A 20,337-nucleotide genomic window follows, 5' to 3' on the forward strand; every position below is an offset into this window, starting at 1 on the left:
ATCTTTTTTCTACTTTTCATACGTTTGTTAGATCAAAGATCGGCTTATATAAACACACCGGACTTTCGGCTGAGTGCTTTATACGCTCGCAATCCTTGGAAATTGAGTGACCATGCTGTAGGCATCCCACTAACGGGTTATGAACCTCGCGTCAAGACGTCCACTGGAAGATGCTGGCGACAACAACGATTATGGAAAACACTCTTTATAATTGCTCTATTTAAGTAACTAATTGAATGAAAAGAACGAACAGTTTATTTCGTACCAACGTACCGGCTATTCATATCAATGTTTACCAATTTTCATGTATCAGTAATACGTACTAAAACTATGTAACAAACTACATCCACCTTGCGAAAACTTCACGCGGATTTAGATTACAGCGCTGAGATAAGACCCAACATATGAAATAAAAAAATCTATGCATTATGTATTTTTCAATTTATGACGATTATTTTCTCTTATAAGCAATGTTGATTGATAATATCTCGTTTTTATCTATACTAATAAAAAGGAAAAGTTTGTGAGTTTGTAGAAACTAATATCTGGAACTACTGAACCAATTTTCAATTTATTTCCCTAATAGAAAGCTATATTACTCCTTAGTGTTAAAGGCTACTTTTATCCCGGAAAACCTTTTTCACGCGGACAAAGCCGCGGGAAAAGTTAGTGTTGCTATAAAAGCAAAACATTTCACCATCGAGAGAATTATTTATTATTGGTGATAGAAATAAATAATAATTGGGGCTAAAATCAGTTTTTTTAGAGTCTGGTTATTCAAATGGTAAAAAATTGCAACGTTTTATGTAGATTTTGTAAATTAAAAACACAAATAGTAATTTGAACAATCGCTTATTTATTTTTGGTCCCTTAATTTTAAATTATAAATCAATCTTATAAGATAGATCAACGTAAGATAAGATTTTTTAACAATATTTTTATATCACATAATATTCACTTAATAAGAACGAGCATATGTTAAAATTATTAAACGGTGTTATTGATAATTACTAATCAAGAAAAATAATATTAAGTAACATTATTTCTTAATAATATCGTGCTTCAAAACGCTCTCCTTACATTAAAACTGATATTTCTGACGCTACTTTTGTAGAATAATCATATCTACCAACCATTCTTTCATTCATAATCTGCGGTATTATCAATTAATTACACACTATATTCCCCAAAACAGCGAATCTACAACCGAAGAAACTAATACATTCGATTTTACCAATTATATTCTAATAAAATTCCAAGACCGCAGACACGCCAACAATATCACACCCGCCATTCAAAAACCACTCATCCATTCAGTCTTATAATACCATCCTTCCCTTTCGGCAAATCACGGCTGTCCTTACATCTCTTTCTTTCTTCAGCTCTTCTCGATAGGCCCGTACCGCTGCCTGAACCAGGTCATTCCGCTATAATCCGGCTCGTAAACGTCAGGGATTTCTTTGTCAATGGCCTCGCAGTACACCATTTTCACGGATGCTTCTCCGAAAAGCCGCTCCTCGAATTTGATGAGTTGCTTGAAGAAGCCCGTATTCGGTCGGATTTGGTGCCTAGAAACAAAGATTATTAATCTAATTCTGTGACTTGCACATCGCAACTATTAAAAATAATCGTGCTAAAAATATTATAAATATTTGACAGCACATTACGTGTTCCCCTAACAACTCTCGTTATGAGTCACGGTGATGCTCAGCTCGTTTTAAATATAATCTTAAACATTTGCAGACTGCTGGCAATTACGTCAGGTTTGTGTCACGATACGCGCCCAGCTGATTTCGCCGTGATCATCTAAATAGAATTTTTCTATAGTACTACATCTTTTAAGACAATTATTGGATTTCGTACCGTCTTTGCTTCATATGATGATAAGCGTCGCGCAGGGTCATTTTTTGCCACTTGACGAGGTACGCCAAGCAGAGAGTGACAGAACGCGACACCCCCGCCACGCAGTGAACCAGTACCACTTCTCCATTTGCGACCACCTGTACAGACGTTATAAAATATGAAATGAATATGATATTACAAAATAACAATCTTAGTCTTTACGTGTATTAATATAGAAACTTTATTTATAGCTAGACTGCCTGGCCTTATCTTAATATAATGTGGGGTCGGCCCAATTTACACGCAGGTTGCTGAAATAATTCCTATGCCAGGCCGCTTGTATGATTAACATTTTCTAGCGGTACCAATGAAAGCGCTTAACAATCCCAAGCAAATCGTGTTAAAATAAACTCAGTTAAGTTATTTCCATATCTAGGTATTGAACCCAGAATCTCAATGAGTAATGGCAAATGCTCAAGCAAACAAATTAAGAGTATGTTTCAGGTCGAAAACATTAACACATCCCTATATTATCTAATCAATGCTACGTAAAGTATTATACAAATCCGGATTAAAAATAAGGTTAAACACCTTACCTCATTAATCAGGTCAGCAACACGTTCCATAAACGGATAGATGTCTGAGTTGGGCGTGTCCAGGAGAGGTACAAAGTGTCGAGGCACGTAGTCTTCAGGAGGTGGGGGAAGTTCGGGAGCGGCGCTGACGATCAGCCTGGGATGCAGGGCCTTCACTGCACCAGGCAGGGCGTGGGCTCCACATACATACACCGACGACGTCACACGAGACACTCCGAGAGGACATCCTCTGTTAGACAAATTTAACATCAGAACAATCGTTGCAAATTGTGAAAAAAAAATAAGGAATGCTTAGACAGGATTAGGTCGTGTTTAAATTGTTGGTAATAATGAATAATTGGCCTAAACTTCAAACGTGTAAAACGAAGTATCAAAGCAAAAGAAGAAAGACATCGATCAAACTAAAAGGGCAGTCGTAAACATACACGTTGCCTATAAACAAGGTTTTACGTCCTTAGTGTAGTAATCGAATCGTAAACAGAACATAAAGTATGAAAACATTATTGAGTGAGAACATTCCTGTCCAATTCATGACAACAACGCGACTGGCCGGGCACGTAAACACCGAATACCACGAGGTTGTGTCACCCTGGCAAACTTCCAGGGCGGCTGACCTAGCGAACTTGCTACACTGCGTGCTCTTTTTGCCTAAAAACGTCTTATGGAATTAAATAGACGAAAGGATGACTGTGTGTATTTTCGTGCTTGTAAATACACTTTTTTATTTCCTCAATAAATTAAGCTACCTTTAAGTGCAGCGAAAGCATATGTGCTCTATCATAAAGCAATTTTAATAAAAATCGGTTCTACACGAAAAAATAACACATTACTTCTAAATAGAAGCCGATAAAAATCATTATTGTGTGTTATAATATAGCTATTGTTATAAAATCTGTCACCACTTAAATTCTAAAATAGTTTGCCTCGAGTAATCAGATTTAAATATTTAAATTCGTAGTGCATTTATTTTATGTGGATAGTTTTCCTAATTACCTGTTCAATTCCTCTCTAGCCAATTTCTGTGTATCGACCACAACAGTGGGCTCATTCTCGCCCCCAACACTCGCTACTTTATCGCCGACGGTGAGGACTTTCATGGCTACAATATCACTAACGATCTCTAAAATGTCGATTGTCACTCTTCACTATCCACAACACAAGCTACACTTTGTTTATTTTATCGTGTTCAGTTTCGATGTTTTGTGTTCGGATGTTCGGGACATGCGTACGCTCGGTGCGTGCTCTCGTCGCGTACTGAGCTACTGACTGAAGCTGTACTCCGCTTCAGCCACCTGCGGGTACGTGGCATGCCACAGCCCGTGACGGACGGATTGCAATATCCGGCATTCCATAGTTATTCTCAGCGGCGACGATGACGCTTATTTTGTTTACATGCGCCTTTCTGTTTTTGGTTAGTTGCGGATTCTTTGTTTCATTCAGTTTTGTTTCCATTGCTTATAGTACGTACTGTAATCTCATTTCTAGTTCAATATCACAATATAGGTTACTACAAAACAAATGTGTACATACACATGCATAATCTTTCAAATAAAAAACATTTCAGCATATTTCCATATCGCATGACCTTTATAAATGAACTTCGATTAATTTATTAACTGCTTTGATTAACATCTACATGAATTCTAATTCATTATTGATATCAGAATATCACTGGTTTAGCTCGTATAGTATTGACGATAGACTTATACCGACTCTTTCATCTACAATCACTATGTGTATATATTTAGTAAGTCCTCTTAACTCACCACTTTGGGTTCTAAGTCCTCCATAAATGTAATAAAAAATTTGCCTGCAAAGTAAACAATTCCATCTTTATTTTTTTATGAAACAAAGGACGTGCCTAAATTTTACCTTACAAATCACAACTCTTCACGTTGTTCTAAAATATAATATTGTGTATAATTATCTCTTATCTTCGATTTATAAAAAGTACGTATATTGTATAGTATATTATAATTTATCACATAAGTATATGTGTACTACTTTATGACCATAATATATCTATTGCACTAAATCTTAGATCTTTATAATGTAGCATAACGTATGAAATACTACCAAAATATTGTTATATTTACTTCAGAAGCATTTACATAATGCAATTTTTGTTATAATAAACAAAACAATGTTAGCCAATATTTTGTTTCGCGTAGTAATAGATAACTTGATGTTTTATTGCGGTAAACATGGCTATAACGTTTGTTCGACTAAAGATAAAAAGACATAACTCCGATTTATATTTCTTGATCGCAAATAATATATTTTCTTTCCCTTAAATTTTTTTTAGTTGCTTGTCTGAATAACATAAGTCAGACAATTTTCATTAATTAAATCTCTTACACGATTCATATGATGTTCCTTAATCTTACTTCCCTCAAGAAACAATGAAATTTTAATTCAAAGTTATTCGTTGAAGTTATAATATTCTGCATATACGATGTTTAATTGAAATAAAACACCCACGGGTCCGCTCCGTGACCGCGAAGGCTGCAAAATCTTCGAAACGTCAAGAGAAAATTATTATATAAATAAAAAACCGTGATAAAATCTGTAAAATAGTTTTATTACAATGTCTAATATTCACATAAATATAAGAAATCATTATACAATTTTTCATATAGAGAGGTAGGTCTACCCCGGGTTTCACCAGTTTGGAACTAGTCACTTAAATACCAACCACGTGCAACAAAACCACTAAGACAAAATAACTGTGCCAATTCCAAGCGTACATATCTAATTTTTCAAGCAACATCTCGAGCGATACTCATAAATATAACTAGTAATAAATCTCATTTCAAGAATGGCGAAGCAACATTGTAGGCTGGTTCGTTTCTATTTGCATCGCAAAGCTCAGGTGTCGTCGCTTCCTGTTACCTTGGATTGTATCATTTCGTAAAATATTTTGTGCACTTTGTACGAAAATATAGAGCGATTCATCTTTGTAGCTACATCTCAAGGGCGTTGATTCTGGGAACGGTTTGCTGAAAAAATATTTAAATTGTTTTTTATATATTCAATTTATTTTATTTAAATTTTGTAGTGCCCCTACAACAAGTGACCGTTGGCAGTCAGCTCAACATCATCCTTTGTCTTTTGCAATAACTTCTAGATATGTACGATTAAATTATGAGCCTGCCTCGGTGGCAGTGCAAGTTTGTATTTGCAGTGCTGTGATGTCGGGCTGATCCCCAGGTCGGGCAGTGATATTGGGTTTTCTGCTCAGTATCAACCCGGAGTCTGGAATTTGTGCCCGACAGGCCCGCCCCCTATCAGATCATGGGACGGAATGTGCACGGATATATGGTACTCGGAGCACCAATTACGCCTCTGCCAACCTCTTCGAAAATAAAAGGCACGAGTGTATGTGTATGTAAATTATGATAATTTATTTATAATGAGACATACAGTCTTCCGGTACTGAAATCAATTGTTGAAAAGTTTTGTTTGTTTAAATTGGCTTTTATAATTTATTTCCTATCAACTGCATTAATCCTTTTCAATATTATGTTTACAATACGCACATCCTTATCTTTTCACATAGTTTTTTAATTTCAATTAAAATCTGTATGTTGAAACTAACATAGCGATAATGTATATTTAACGCCAGATTATAATGAACGCTTTTTGTAGTAACAATAATTAAATACCAAAAAACAGACGAAGCGGGATAGCGACGCGACGCTGGCACTTGACTGTATGGAAGTCGAGCGCGAGCAGGACGACTCTATGTAACTCTACAGTAGGGTAGTATACTACATACTAGTATACTACAGTAGGGTAGTTGACGACTTTTTTTAAATACATTTACTAAAAATGTATTACATATAAAATCCCTCAGAAAAAGATTTTTTAAAATGCACGCAATAATAAATAGGTTATAAAGCTTTGAGATTTGGTGTAAAGGGAAGCTGTCAAATTACAGTAATAGTGAAATGTGACGTCACCTAGTGGCACCTACCATAACGCTAAGTGAGTGAGAAAAGGACAGCGCTATACCCCACCGCGCCTCATTTTTTACTTACACCAATATTTCAAATATGAATAACTTATTTAATTTTCAACCAATTTTGTTGCTGATTTCACAGAAGAATTTCTTTTTCATATTATTTTCTGTTACATATAAAATAATAAACTAAATCAAACATTGGAAACTAGCCTGTTCACGTCTCGTCAACGTCGCGTCGCCGTCCCTCCCCTACCGCGCAGTCGCACGCCATACTGCACGTAGATATGTCTACGTATGTACCTTGGAAATATGCGGTAGATGGTTTTCGTGCATTGTTACGCGCGCTACGAATTATTCATTTTGAACTTCGTAGCACAATACTACAAGCGTTCGGAAGCTACGCGTTAAAAAGTTTCCTAACCAACTAAACTCTACTACAATAACTAGTAACTGACTCAACTATAAAAATGGTAGAAACATTAAAGACGCTCTTCAACACTTTCACTAACAACACTCAAGGCAAATGTTGAATAATCACGTAGGCGGCATTTCATTTAAACTCTCAGCACGAAATAATTTCTTCCTGAAACAAAAAAAAATAACAGAAAGTAAACTGTGACATGGAACGAAACACGTTATACAAAATTTAAAAGTATTTTTTTGAAATGGTCGTATTAAAAATGTATTTTTAAAAGTTGTGCTGTAGGAGTATTAAAAACTATCTGCAGCAAGAAAGGGCCGGCTCGACCATGTCAGTGCCACAAAAAAACTGATGTGAAAGGACTACTTGATAGGACATTTCGTATAGCAAATGTGACTACCGGAGATACACGTCTCTCTCCCTTCCTCCTAATCATTATTGCTGATCATCTTGTTTCACAGTTAAGTAAATGTTTTATATGTATTCTTAATTCAAAATATCTAAAATTAGTGTTAATATGCCGTGTATTTTTTAACTAATTATTACTATCTCTGGATTGAACACACTCGAACAATTTGTTATGTAATACGATCATGTATGTTTTTCTGGACGACAAACGAGTAAATGAATCACGTGTACTACCGTAGTAAAGCTGACCCGTGATGTAAACAAATACATCGTGTCACTACACATTAACCGCGAATGAAACTGTCGGATCATGCAGCGTTAGTGCTTTAATTCTTACTTATATTTAGGAGATACTTAGGTGTTTAATGTCATAAACCTAAAATCCATTATTTCTTATATCTAAAAAAATAATTTAAATAAAACTATTTTATCGCGGTTTTATATATTATGATTTTTTCCCACCGTTTCGAAGAATTTGCAACCTTCACGATCACGGATGGACTATAAATAAATAAAATAATTTTATTTAACATTTGAGAACCCGAATCAAATAAACTTTAGGGAATATCATGCTACTTTTTGTCGTTAACTATGCACCAATCCCAAACCCGAGACAACATCAATTACAGCAATAATCCTTTAAAAAAATTTAGCTTAACGTTCGACTATCCAACACTCGAGCTGTATAAATAGCGCCGGATCATAAATGCATTCAACTGAAAATAAGAAATAATGTTATTAGTGAGAAGAGTAGGTTTGTGCCAATTTGCACACATTACGGTTTTCAACACTTTAATACGTATTTATTACGTTGATTCACGTGCTCTATGGGAACGATGTTGGTGGGCTGATTGTCAACAAAAGTAGTATCTCTAGAGATAAGACAAATTTCTACTCTAATAAGATCATATGGCGTACGGCACCGCACGATAGCACACAACTTCCCCTAATTATTGTATAAATTTGACGTCATCATTTCGTGTAACTGTTACAATAAACAGCACTCCTCTAGTCCGTATCATGGCGCCGATTGATCAAACACGCCCGCCTTCAATGCGCCTACCATAATATTAACAGCAATATTAACCTCGCTGCGTATCGAACCCATATCATAAGGCGTTAAGTTTTTAATAAAGATCTCTACTAACTGAAAATGTATTCTTAAGTACCTATAACTTTAATTTTAAAAATATACATATTCTAGCGATACTGCTTGTGTATAAACATGAATTATACACAAGCAGTATCGCTAGAAATTTCATAGATTTATCAGACTTAAATATAATAATAAAAGAGTAAAATTTAGAGTCAGTTAATAAATTACCTCCATAGAATTTATATTCGTTGACATGGATCAATATTTAGTGCAGAGCCTGCGCAGAGCTGAGATAGGCAAATTTCCAGTCAGGTTCCAGTTATGAAATAAATAATCTTTTCGGGGTTGTTTCATTAGTTTCCAGTAATCATTATTTGACAGTTATGGTATTAACCAGCAAATGTATGTAGATAGTATTCATTTTTAACCGACTTCAAAAAAGGAGGAGGTTATCAATTCGACGTGAATTTTTTTTTTCTTTTGTTTGATTGTTACCTCTGAACTCGCTAATTTATGAACCGATTTGGAAAATTCTTTTTTTATTCGATATAATTTCTCTCCAGATTGGTCCCATAAAAATTTTTTCAACATCGCTTCGTTAGGTTGGTTTTAAAATTAAAAAAAACTAGAATAATTATGTTGTCCAAGAAAACGAAATCGCGAATTTAGCTTTCCTGTGACGTATCTATACTATTATATAAAGCTGAAGAGTTTGTTTGTTTGTTTGTTTGTTTGTTTGTTTGAACGCGCTAATCTCAGGAACAACCGGTCCAAACTGAAAAATTCTTTTTGTGTTGGATAGCCCTTTGTTCGTGGAGTGCCATAGGCTATATATCATCACGCTATACCCAATAGGAGCGGAGCAGTATTGTCTTATCTCAGGAACTACCGGTTCGAACTGAAAAATTATTTTTGTGTTGGATAGCCCTTTGTTTGTGGAGTGCTATAGGCTACATATCATCACGCTATACCCAATAGGAGCGGAGCAGTAATGGCTAAACTCAGGAACTACCGGTCCCAACTGAAAAAATATTTTTGCGTTGGATAGCCTTTTGTTCGTGGAGTGCTATAGGCTATATATCATCACGCTATACCCAATAGGAGCGGAGCAGTAATGGCTAATCTCAGAAACTACCGATTCAAACTGAAAAGTTATTTTTGTGTTGAATGGTCCTTTGTTTGTGGAGTGCTCAAAGTTATATATCATCACGCTATGACAAATAGGAGCGGAGCAGTAATGTCTAATCTCAGGAACTACCGGTTTCAACTGAAAAATTCGTTTTGTGTTGGATAGCCCTTTATTTGTGGAGCGCTATAGGCTATATATCATCACGCTATGACCAATAGGAGCGAAGCAGTAGTGGCTAATCTCAGGAACTACCGGTTTGAACTGAAAAAATCTTTTTGTGTTGGATAGCCCTTTGTTCCTGGAGAGCTATAGGCTATATATCATCATCGTTTGGAGCGCTTCCGTTGCGTGCGCTGCGTAAACGGTTAAAGTTATGCAACAATGATGTATGACGGGATTGTTCCTCTTAAAAAGTTCTAAAAAATATATTATAAAACAAAGTCCCCCGCTGCATCTGTCTGCCTGAACGTGTTAAACTCAAAAACTACCCAACGTATTAAGACGAAATTTGGTATGGAGACAGTTTGAGACCCTGGGAAGAACATAGGCTCCCGGGAAACTACTACTTTTATAACGGAAAACTTAAGCCTGAAAAACTTTATAACGCGGACGGAGCCGCAGGCAAAAGCTAGTTTAGTTATATTTTTGCATTGAGTTTGGTTGACTGTACTTCTCACATACTTATACATATAGCATAACACCTTTTCCCCGTGTGAGGGGTAGGCAGAGGCGTAACATTTCATCGCGATAGTCGTACTGTGTGAAACATATCAGTTGTGTTTTTGGGTTGGGTTTAATTGACTCTACTTCTTACATACATACATATATGTATTTAGCATCACACCTTTTCCGCTTTTCAAGGATAGGCAGAGGTGTAACATTTCAGCGCGATAGTCGTACTGCGTGCGAAACACATTAGTTGTGTTTTTGCGTTGGGTTTAGTTGACTCCACTTCTTACATACATACATATATAACATCATACCTTTTCCCCTTTTCAGGGGTAGGCAGAGGTGTTACACCACAGTGCAATAGTTGTATTGTGAGCCAAATATATCAGTTGTATTTTTGCGTTAGGTTTGCTTGAATCTACTTCTTACATACATATATTTAGCATCACACCTTTTCCCCTTTTCAGTGGTACTCAGAGGTGTAACTCCTCAGCGCGATAGTCGTATCGTGAGCGAAACACAACTACGCCATCGAGACGGTCTATTTTTTACTAACACAAAAAAGCAAAAAATAAAAATAATTTTAACAAAAAATTAAACCGCCTTTATAAACCACTCAAAACCAAAAAATAATTTCACATAACAGGTATATATTGGATACCAATTTTGGAGTCGGTGCCTAATTAAAATTGATTGGCTTATAAATTTATGTGTCAAGTAGCATTTCCTAAAAAGTAGTGAAACAGACTCTTAACTTGTAACAGAATATAGAAGTATACATTTTAGACTATGAACTCTTTTATTTGATTGTCATTTCTTTCATAATATAATAAATCATCAAACATTTATGATATACCTAAGATTTGGGATACTTTCTTTCCAAGTCCCATTCGTTTCTTTTTCCTTCTGCATATGTTTTTTTTCTATTATATATACGACTTGTTTTTCTTTTTATTTTTTTAAATTTATAAATAAGACTATAAATTATGACCTCATGAAAATTCTATACGTATGTTATTGTTATTTTATGTTCTGCTCACGTGATAAAGAACCATTAATAGCTCGCGCCCACTCCTTACTTGATTGATTGATTATACTTTGTGTGCAATGAATATCTAATGTTGCTTATTTGTTAAAATTTTATTGATTAAGTATCAACAGTAGTTACAACTATGTAATCTATACTAATAAAATATGAGGAGTTCGTTTGTTTGTTTAAACGGGCTAATCTCAGGAATTACTAAATGTTTTTTTTTTTGCTAACTTATAGGAAGCTACATTACTTTTGAGTGCTATAAGTATATGCTATTCGTTATCCCGGACAAACATGCCCACGTGTGCGGAGCCTCAGGCTAGTGTGCTATAATAATATTCCTTTAATTAGACATATAAATTAAGGAATATTGGAGTGCTTTAAAGTACTTAGCCGAGTTGAGAATCGAATGACGCGACGTGATTGACGAAACGCTTCAACAAAACTCCAGATTGGTACACCGATCTATCTATTGTATGACAACATTTCTGCTATATGACCTGTGAGCTCTATAATCGGTCAGCCTATGTATTCTTCTCGTAAATAATCGGTTCCTAAATTGTATATATTTTTCCGCTAGACTATCGTCCTACGTCAATAGCATCCATGGAATGCATGACCTTCTGGATTTAATAGAGTTGTTGTTTGATACCTCTAAGCCAATTGTATTATTCTCTGTATACAATATACTTACTGTACTTAGTTAAAGATTACTTGTTGTTATAATCAACAAACACAAACACCACTCAACTTGTCTGATAAGATATTAATGTCATCAAGTGTTATCCGCCAGACTTTTGAAAATAAATATTATTGTCACTCGCGTCCTTGATGTCCAAAGAGGTAGGCAGAGGCGCAACTAGTGCACCACTTTTCGCGTATATTCCATCATGTGATGGGGGGGTGTGTATAAAAAAATGAAGGAAATGTCAATAAATATAATGACATAAAATAGCGATGGATAAAATCAGAACATTCGTTAGTAACCTCTATATGAGAACTCAGGTTTCAAGTGTACAAATAGGGTAACCGCAGATAATATTATAGACTTATTACGTATAGATATTTGTTGTTATAGGTAAATTAATAAGTATAGTTAAATACACGCTATAAAACATATCATTCTGGTAACATATTTAAATTTAGTCAACTGGTACTAGTGGTAATAAAGCGATATTTCAATAAACAATTTATATTATTTACTATCGTATGTGAGGAAATGGTGAATAAATTAACTAAAATAAGAGTCATAATACCTAAAATTATGGAAATGATTTCATGAAAATCATTACAATTTTGTCGTGGCACAATTTAACATAACTGATTTCAATTTGTGTTTGTAATATATATCTAAATACCACGCATTGTCGATGGCGGGCTGCCTTTTTATTGATGACTAGCTTTTGCCCGCGGCTCCGCCCGCGTTATAAAGTTTTTCGGGCTAAAGTTTTCCGTTATAAAAGTCACGCTATATATTTTCCCGGGAGCATATGTTCTTCCCAGGGTCTCAAACTGTCTCCATACCAAATTTTATCCTAATACGTTGGGTAGTTTTTGAGTTTAACACGTTCGGGCAGACCGATGCAGCGGGGGACTTTGTTTTATGATATATTTTTGTAGAACTTTTAAGAGGAACAATCCCGTCATACATTATTGTTGCATAACTTTAACCGTTTACGCAGCGCACGCAACAGAAGCTCTCAAAACTAATAAATTGTCCCCGTTTTTGCATCATGTTTCATTACTGCTCCGCTCCTATTGGTCATAGCGTGATGATATATAGCCTATAGCACTCCACAAACAAAGGGCTATCCAACGCAAAAAGAATTTTTCAGTTCGGACCGATAGTTCCTGAGATTAGGCATTACTGCTCCGCTCCTATTGGGTATAGCGTGATGATATATAGCCTATAGCACTCCACGAACATGGGGCTATCCAACGCAAAAAGAATTTTTCAGTTTGGACCAGTAGTTCCTGAGATTAGCGCGTTCAAACAAACAAACAAACAAACAAACAAACAAACAAACAAACTCTTCAGCTTTATATAATAGTATAGATAGAATAATATCCAAATTAAATAAAAACGTTTAGTTCCCAAATTTTATATTAGGTATTAAATAAATGACTACACTTAAAAGTTGTTACAAGAAAAAATATTGACTAAAGTATCGAGTCTCTAATGTGTGTTTCTCTAGTGTTGTGTAGTGATAATACATAACTAGCTTTTACCTGCGGCTCCGCTTGCGTGAAAACCTTTTTCTGAGATAAAAGGTAGTAAAAAAAAATCAAAATTTGTTTAGTATTTTCTAAGATCAACGCATTCAAACAAACTCTTCCGCTTTATATAATAGTATAGAAATAGATTATAGTTCGTTGACGGAACCATTGTATGGTCTATACTCTAGACTATTATTACTCTCTAGTGTCCACTTGAAATCGTAACCTTTTAATTAAAAGCATTGCTACGCCCTCAAGACATGACATTGGACCTTGCACTTTTCCAATTGATATAGTTACACGTTTCTTAGAACATACAATAAGTATATCTTAATCTCTACTACGTACAGGGTCCACTTCCAAAAATACTTAAATATTTAAAATTTACAAACCGTACAAATTGTTTTAAAAGATACAGCTGCAATGGAATACATAAACACGGCACAGTAAAAACAAAGTATTTTAGTATGGATAAAAGTGTAATTACCATTGCCGTATATTCTATATACCGAAGGTAATTTCCCAAATGATTGTCATAAGCATTTATTTGTACTACAATTCTCTATTAATTTGAACAAAGTACCAACAATAATAATCGTAAATAAATAACATATACATGTATGTAAATAATAATTCGCATTCCCAATTCTTTAATACCTATTATTAGCTGGTGCGACGTCGCGCCCGCGGCCGCCCTGCCCTTTAGACGCTCTGGGGTACCCCGTGGAGTTTGCACTGTTATGTTTGCAAGTAGTGCTAAACGCTCGTGCGGGCAAATGACATCAGGTCTGGCTAATTGCCATTCAGTAGACCTCGGCCCAAAGTGTAACTTCCAACTTTATGGCAATGGTAAAATACAATGTCTTTTATGATTAGAAAAAATACTTAGTAAAACATGGAGTCATTAAGATAAAACATTTTTATTTTTAACTAACAATATTGTTACAATTTTTATGTTCAAGTTTTGTTACTTTAATTGTTTTCTATCTGCCTTTATCCCCACGCAATGTGGGGGTTGCCGCATCACATTTTTATAAATTATCCTTTAAATTAATGAATATTGTACATACTTCCTACCAATAATTATGTCAAATACTTTACTTTTTATATATCCTGTTGTCGCTAGTACGTACCAATTATATTCAATTTGAATATTTAAATACAAATCATCATTCAATTAAAGTTAAGTTAATTTTTACATTGTTTTCTTAATAATAAATACTGTACGCACGACTAATATTAATATTCTCTTTTATCTTGTTATGTATACACCAGACATAGACAACAAGACAAATATAGAGTATTAACTAAACAATGCCTTCACAAGATAGATTATTCTAGAGATAATGCGGCTAATACGTTTTTAATTCCAATATTATTATTAGTATGAATAATCAGTATTAGTAGACCACCCGACTTCACTTTAATAATTACAACAGCTTTATTGGTTTCATTATTTTCACATCGAGCGCGAATGAAAACGTTTCTAATAAATACAATATGATAATTTAATAAAAAAAACTACTTTAGAAACTTCTTGAACTCACTAACCTTTTGAAAAAAATATATAAAATTCTGAATAATGGCTAATGATAATTAAGATGTAACGATTTGAGTGCGGCAGTTACAAATTAACATCGTAATAGTGACTCAGCAATATTCTGACCGTCAATATAATTACAAACTACCTGTTTACGTATGTCAAATGACGAGGCATATTTTGTTCAATATCACAACAATACGATGAATAATATGAGTCACTTAAATACTCTAAGATTTTCTATTTAAAAATCTCAAATTGACATTAATATTTTACTAATTAATTATTAATTAATATCTCAGAACAAAGTGCTTGTTATCGTTCCAAGATTAATCTGAGATTAATACCAATTCTTGAATGACATCACTAATGCTTTGTTGCTAAGAATTTAAGGAATAAAACTTTCCACCTTAACAATTCTTTATTTTTGCAAACATCATTCAAAAGGCAGTCATACATATTTGAAAAGAAAATTATAAAACTAAAAAGGTTTTGTACGTTACATCTTCACCATTTAATACTACAAGTCGCGGTAAACATAACATTCATGATAAACTAACAAAACTTTAAACATAAAACTAGTCTACAATCTACACCTTATAATTAAAGTTTTTATTTCGTGTTGACCTAACCGGATATCGTAAGGAATTTACCTTAGATTCCATCCTCTTGATTCCACAAAACCACTTATATTATAGCTTTATTATCTGACTCAACAGATTGGTCAGTACCAACATGGGAATGTCACTAAGAGTAAATGTTATACGATGATCAATATCAGGTTGGAAGTTGGAACGTCACTTCCTCCGCCGAACGAGGACAAGCCCAACTACGGCTACCATCGACCCATCCAGACCAGACCATGACCACAATACGATAGTTGATGAGATTTTTTTAATTACATTTATCAAAAATGTATTTCATCCAATATCTATAAGAAAAATAAATCCACGCAATAATAAATAAGTTATAAAGCTTTGAAATTCGGTGGAAAATGAAGCTGTCAATTTACAGTAATAGTGAAATGTGACGTCACTTAGTGCCACCGACCATAACGCTGCGTGAGTGAGAAAAGGCCAGCACGATAACCCCGCCACGCCCCCATTTTCGCTCACAACAATATTTCAAATATGATAACTGCTTTATTTTTCAACCAATTTTGATGCTGATTTCACAGAAGAATTTCTTTTTCATATTATTTTCTGTTACATATAAAATAATAAACTAAATCAAACATTGGAAACTACTCTATTGATCGACATGTCTTTTCACGGAGTAATTCCATTTAAATAAATGACAAACAACCTCGTGTTCGCTGATTATTCCTGATTGCTAGCCACTTTTCCCAGCATGATTGTTTTACAAACCTTACATCCTTAATTGAATTAAGTTTCCTTCTACCTCTATATTGCTGATGCTGAATGCTATTTGAACCTACTTTTGCATGTACCTGTTATTTATTTATAAATAATAAATATATTTTACATTAATTTAGTTATATTTCTGGGAAAATTATTTGAATGGTCAATACCAAGTCGTCTTACATTTAGATCATTCAGTCAGTTTTATTACAAGTGTGTGTTTTTAATAACTACACGGGGACGGAATTAATACATAAAATCATTTTTTTAATCTTAGGATAAAACATAAACAAATTAAAAATCACAGTTGTATGTATAAGGTGTTCAATTGTCCCACTTTTTTATTCGTTTAGGTTATAATTTATTTAGTGGATAATTTTATCTATTGAAAGACACATCGGCCCGAACTAAATGAAGCATACGTATGGTTTTTACTTTATGCGATATTCTCTCTACGTTTAAGAATAAGAGGCAACCCTCCCTCCACGCCTTGGACGATATTATGAGTGTGTTTCACTTGAAGGACCCGACGCGTGTTGGGTGCTGGCTCCACGGTGAACTTCTGCAGCACGGCCGCCAGGCCCGCAAGAGACTGCATCTCACCAAGACGAGCACCTGCAATAAGACATTCATTCATCAAAAATTTCCGAACCATCTAATGGTAAAATTAATACTGGTACGCGACATCCGAGAAGTACCCTTCACTCGCATATACCAGAGAAGTATATGTCCTTTTAGAAGAACTAATCAAGTGAGTTATTACTCACTGTATTAGTGGAAAATATTAGTTTTACTAGATTTACTTTATTCTACATCCTTACGTTGATTCCATGTAAAATTATAGCAGTAGGTACATCATTTGCGCTAGGAACACATAAGTACTTAAAATGTTTATCTATAATAATAAAAAGAATATAAAAGAAATAAATGTTTGTATACGCTAATAGGAGGATCTATTGTTCCGATTACGAAAATTATTTTACTAATATTTAGCTATATTATATCTAGAATTTCTTTTTTCGTGATCCGATTTTCTTGTGCGCTGAGTCACAAGCAGAAGTTAGTAAACAATATTACTAGATCGCCATGGTGGAATTAAAAAATCGGTTACAGATATTTTTCACATTTTTATAACGAGAAACTAGGTTAACGATAACATATCACCTTTTAAACAATGAAACTAAACAACGTGTCATTGAACTGTGTTCTAGGAACGTTAATGAGATATTATATCTATATTCAGCCATACATTTATCGGCAAATTAATTTACATGTCAATGGAGTAAATCAGCAAAGGCACTTTTAAGAAAATATTATTTTATCTTTTAGTGGCAATTGTTTTTATAATAATAAATGTATTTTTGTTAAAACTCATAAACTAGATTCTAATGAAATCACACATCATAATATGCTGATTTTTATCTCATAACTGGTGCACAGAGTATGTTTTATTCCGTTCAAAATATTTCACGTGTAAAAGATTTCATCATTAAAATTCTCATAAATATTTTGATAGACATTAAAATAGAGAAACTGACGGGATACTTTTTAGATTATAATTTGCAAATATTACCATAGCGGTAACAAAATGTCTTAATGTATTATGTACTGTTATAATAGTTGTTATTTGTAGCAGCTTTCAACCACAATAACATTTACGCGGCTACATACAAAAAATGATTAGCAGTCGCATGTTTTGGGGTCAATGGCATTCTCAGTGACCCAAGTATAACTCATCAAACATGGTTTCCTTCTATTTAAGAGCAAACAAATACGAGTTGATTTTCAGTATACTATTCATGGATGCTGATGGTAAGTTACCGATTGTCTTTTTCAGTATAAAAATGTATATTGCAAGGCAATGCAGAGGAGTAGCGAACTTTTGAAATTTTACGGGCGATAATAAGTACTTTATTAATTTCTAATATTAATGTAATAAAAAAGAACTAATAATCATAAAAAATAATAATTTGCCCAACTTTACCTTGTTGACCTTGTATCAAACCGCGTGATTGTTGCGACGAGCCCAAGTGGACTTTGAACTTTCAAGGCGGACGCGAAGTTATTACACACATTAGAGCAAAATTAAATCATAAAAGGATTGTGTCTATATTTTTATGATAACTGGGAGGACAAATTAACAAAATAAGAATTTGAGGTCGTTTGTACACATCAATTATGAGAAACTCTCATCTTGAAAAATTTTAATCCTCGCATCACAGCGATGATGTACAATTGACGGCACTTAATTACCACTATGCAACACCACATTCTACTTTCTATTTATCGCGTCACAATAATAATTTGTTTATGCAAGCAATACTTTTCACTAGCCGAAATTAACAATAAGCAATAATTTTATGTAACTATAATAAGAACCGCGACGATACGACGGTCGCCTTCTAGAAACCCTCTGCCTGAACGACTACTATGCATGTAATCCATGCTTATAAATGCGAATGTATGCTTGTCCTTCTGTTACGCTTTCACGGCTAAACCATTGTACAGATTTATCTATAGATAGTGTAAGACACTAAGGAAGGAAATAAGCTACATTTATCCCGAAAAAACGTTATCACCTGGTCGAGGCCGCGAGCTAACGCTATTAAAAATATTTACTTCACTTACCAATACAAGCTCGAGGTCCTTCACCAAACGCCATAAACGTGTACTTATATTGTGATGGCTCCATTCCAGCGAATCTCTCTGGATTAAACCGTTTCGGCTCGTCATAATACTTCGGATCGTTTTGTATGCCTTCCACAGGGATAATGATTTTCACTCCGGGATCTATTGTAATATCTAGTCCCGGTATAGTATACGACCGAGCACAAACCCTATGTAAATTTCCCAGTGACGGAAAAATTCTTAAAGACTCCTTAAAAGCCATACTTAACAGAGACATTTCTGCAACGGCATCATAGCATAATTCATTGTTGTATTTTGCCAAGACTTGATCTATTTCTTTCTGAATCTTAAGTTGTACGTCTTGATTGAAAGCTAGTTCATGTAAAGTGAAACTGGTGGCTGATGATGACGTTTCGAAGCCGGCAGCGAAGAATACGAACATTTGAGCAACAATACATTTGGTGTCCATGTCCATCTCAACCATCACCGGGGGCCCGTCGGAGTTCATTTTCTCTATGGACTCTCCCTGAATTTTCCCCTTCTGTTCCAGCTCCAACAGAAGATCCACAAAATCATTACGGCTTGAAGGCTTACCGTTTCTCTGACTTCGAATATTTTGATATATTGTAGTAATAGCTTCCTCCACGCCACTATCACCGACCTTCAAAACACTTCTTAGTTCTGGAAATATGTCCCACAATGCTACCACAACAAGTGACACCCAACTCCGTGAAAAAATTAACTTTCCCATCTCCCTGAAGCGTGAGTTCTCGTCGTTGATGGTGTCGGTTTGTATTCCGAAGCCGCAGGCGGCAATGAATTCGGTCGTGAAGCGCGCCATCATCTCTCGCACGTCGCAAGGGGCGCCGCGGTCCGCGATGCCTTCAGCCGCAGTCTGCATTTTCTTCGCGCACATCACCACCAGAGGGAACATGCGCTTCAACTTGGCGGTGGTAAAGGCAGGCGTCAACCTTTTTCGCAACAATCTCCATGAGTCACCGTCAGCGTGGAACAGGTTTTTTAGTAGCGGCTCCGCATCATTATTCCTACCCAATCCCCGGGGATAGAAATACGGAAAATCAACATTTAGAACATACCTTACTATGTCCGGGTCGCGAATGATTAATTCCGGAGTGTTTCCCCTATAATATCCAACCACTTTCTCATCGGGATATTTATTGTAGAGCTCCGTGGCTATTTCCGTAAGACTTTTTAGTCCCAGTATATTTCGCAAATGGTTACCGAAGATCGGTATCGGTCGGTCATGTTTCACATTACGTTTTGCCCAATAAGAATGATTCCTAGTGAAGTATGCGTACAGCACAATTCCCAGCACCAATAACAAAAACAGTATCATGTTGACTGCCCGCGAGCTGGAGCAACAGTACACTGCCGTTAGCGCAAGCTGTTGATGTATATATCTGGTAATCGTG

The 20,337-nt window shown here is 35.0% G+C and overlaps 2 protein-coding genes across 2 annotated transcripts; both read right to left on the reverse strand.

The window, feature by feature from the left end:
* Window positions 1-833: 833 nt before the first annotated feature.
* Window positions 834-3,721, reverse strand: LOC115453030 (dual specificity protein phosphatase 14). Its single transcript, XM_030181662.2, has 4 exons — window positions 3,432-3,721; window positions 2,439-2,667; window positions 1,864-2,000; window positions 834-1,568 (listed from the first exon to the last, which is right to left on the reverse strand). Exons 1-4 carry the CDS (start codon window positions 3,533-3,535, stop codon window positions 1,379-1,381), a joined length of 660 nt encoding a protein of 219 aa, XP_030037522.1. The 5' UTR covers window positions 3,536-3,721; the 3' UTR covers window positions 834-1,378.
* Window positions 3,722-14,276: 10,555 nt separating this feature from the next.
* Window positions 14,277-20,303, reverse strand: LOC115453029 (cytochrome P450 6B7). The gene is made up of 2 exons (XM_030181661.2): window positions 18,905-20,303; window positions 14,277-16,891 (listed from the first exon to the last, which is right to left on the reverse strand). The coding sequence occupies exons 1-2, from the start codon at window positions 20,259-20,261 to the stop codon at window positions 16,713-16,715; spliced, it is 1,536 nt and encodes a 511-aa protein (XP_030037521.1). The 5' UTR covers window positions 20,262-20,303; the 3' UTR covers window positions 14,277-16,712.
* Window positions 20,304-20,337: the final 34 nt, after the last annotated feature.

Source organism: Manduca sexta, chromosome 26, assembly GCF_014839805.1.
Source record: "Manduca sexta isolate Smith_Timp_Sample1 chromosome 26, JHU_Msex_v1.0, whole genome shotgun sequence".
Classification (NCBI taxonomy): Eukaryota; Metazoa; Arthropoda; class Insecta; order Lepidoptera; family Sphingidae; genus Manduca; species Manduca sexta.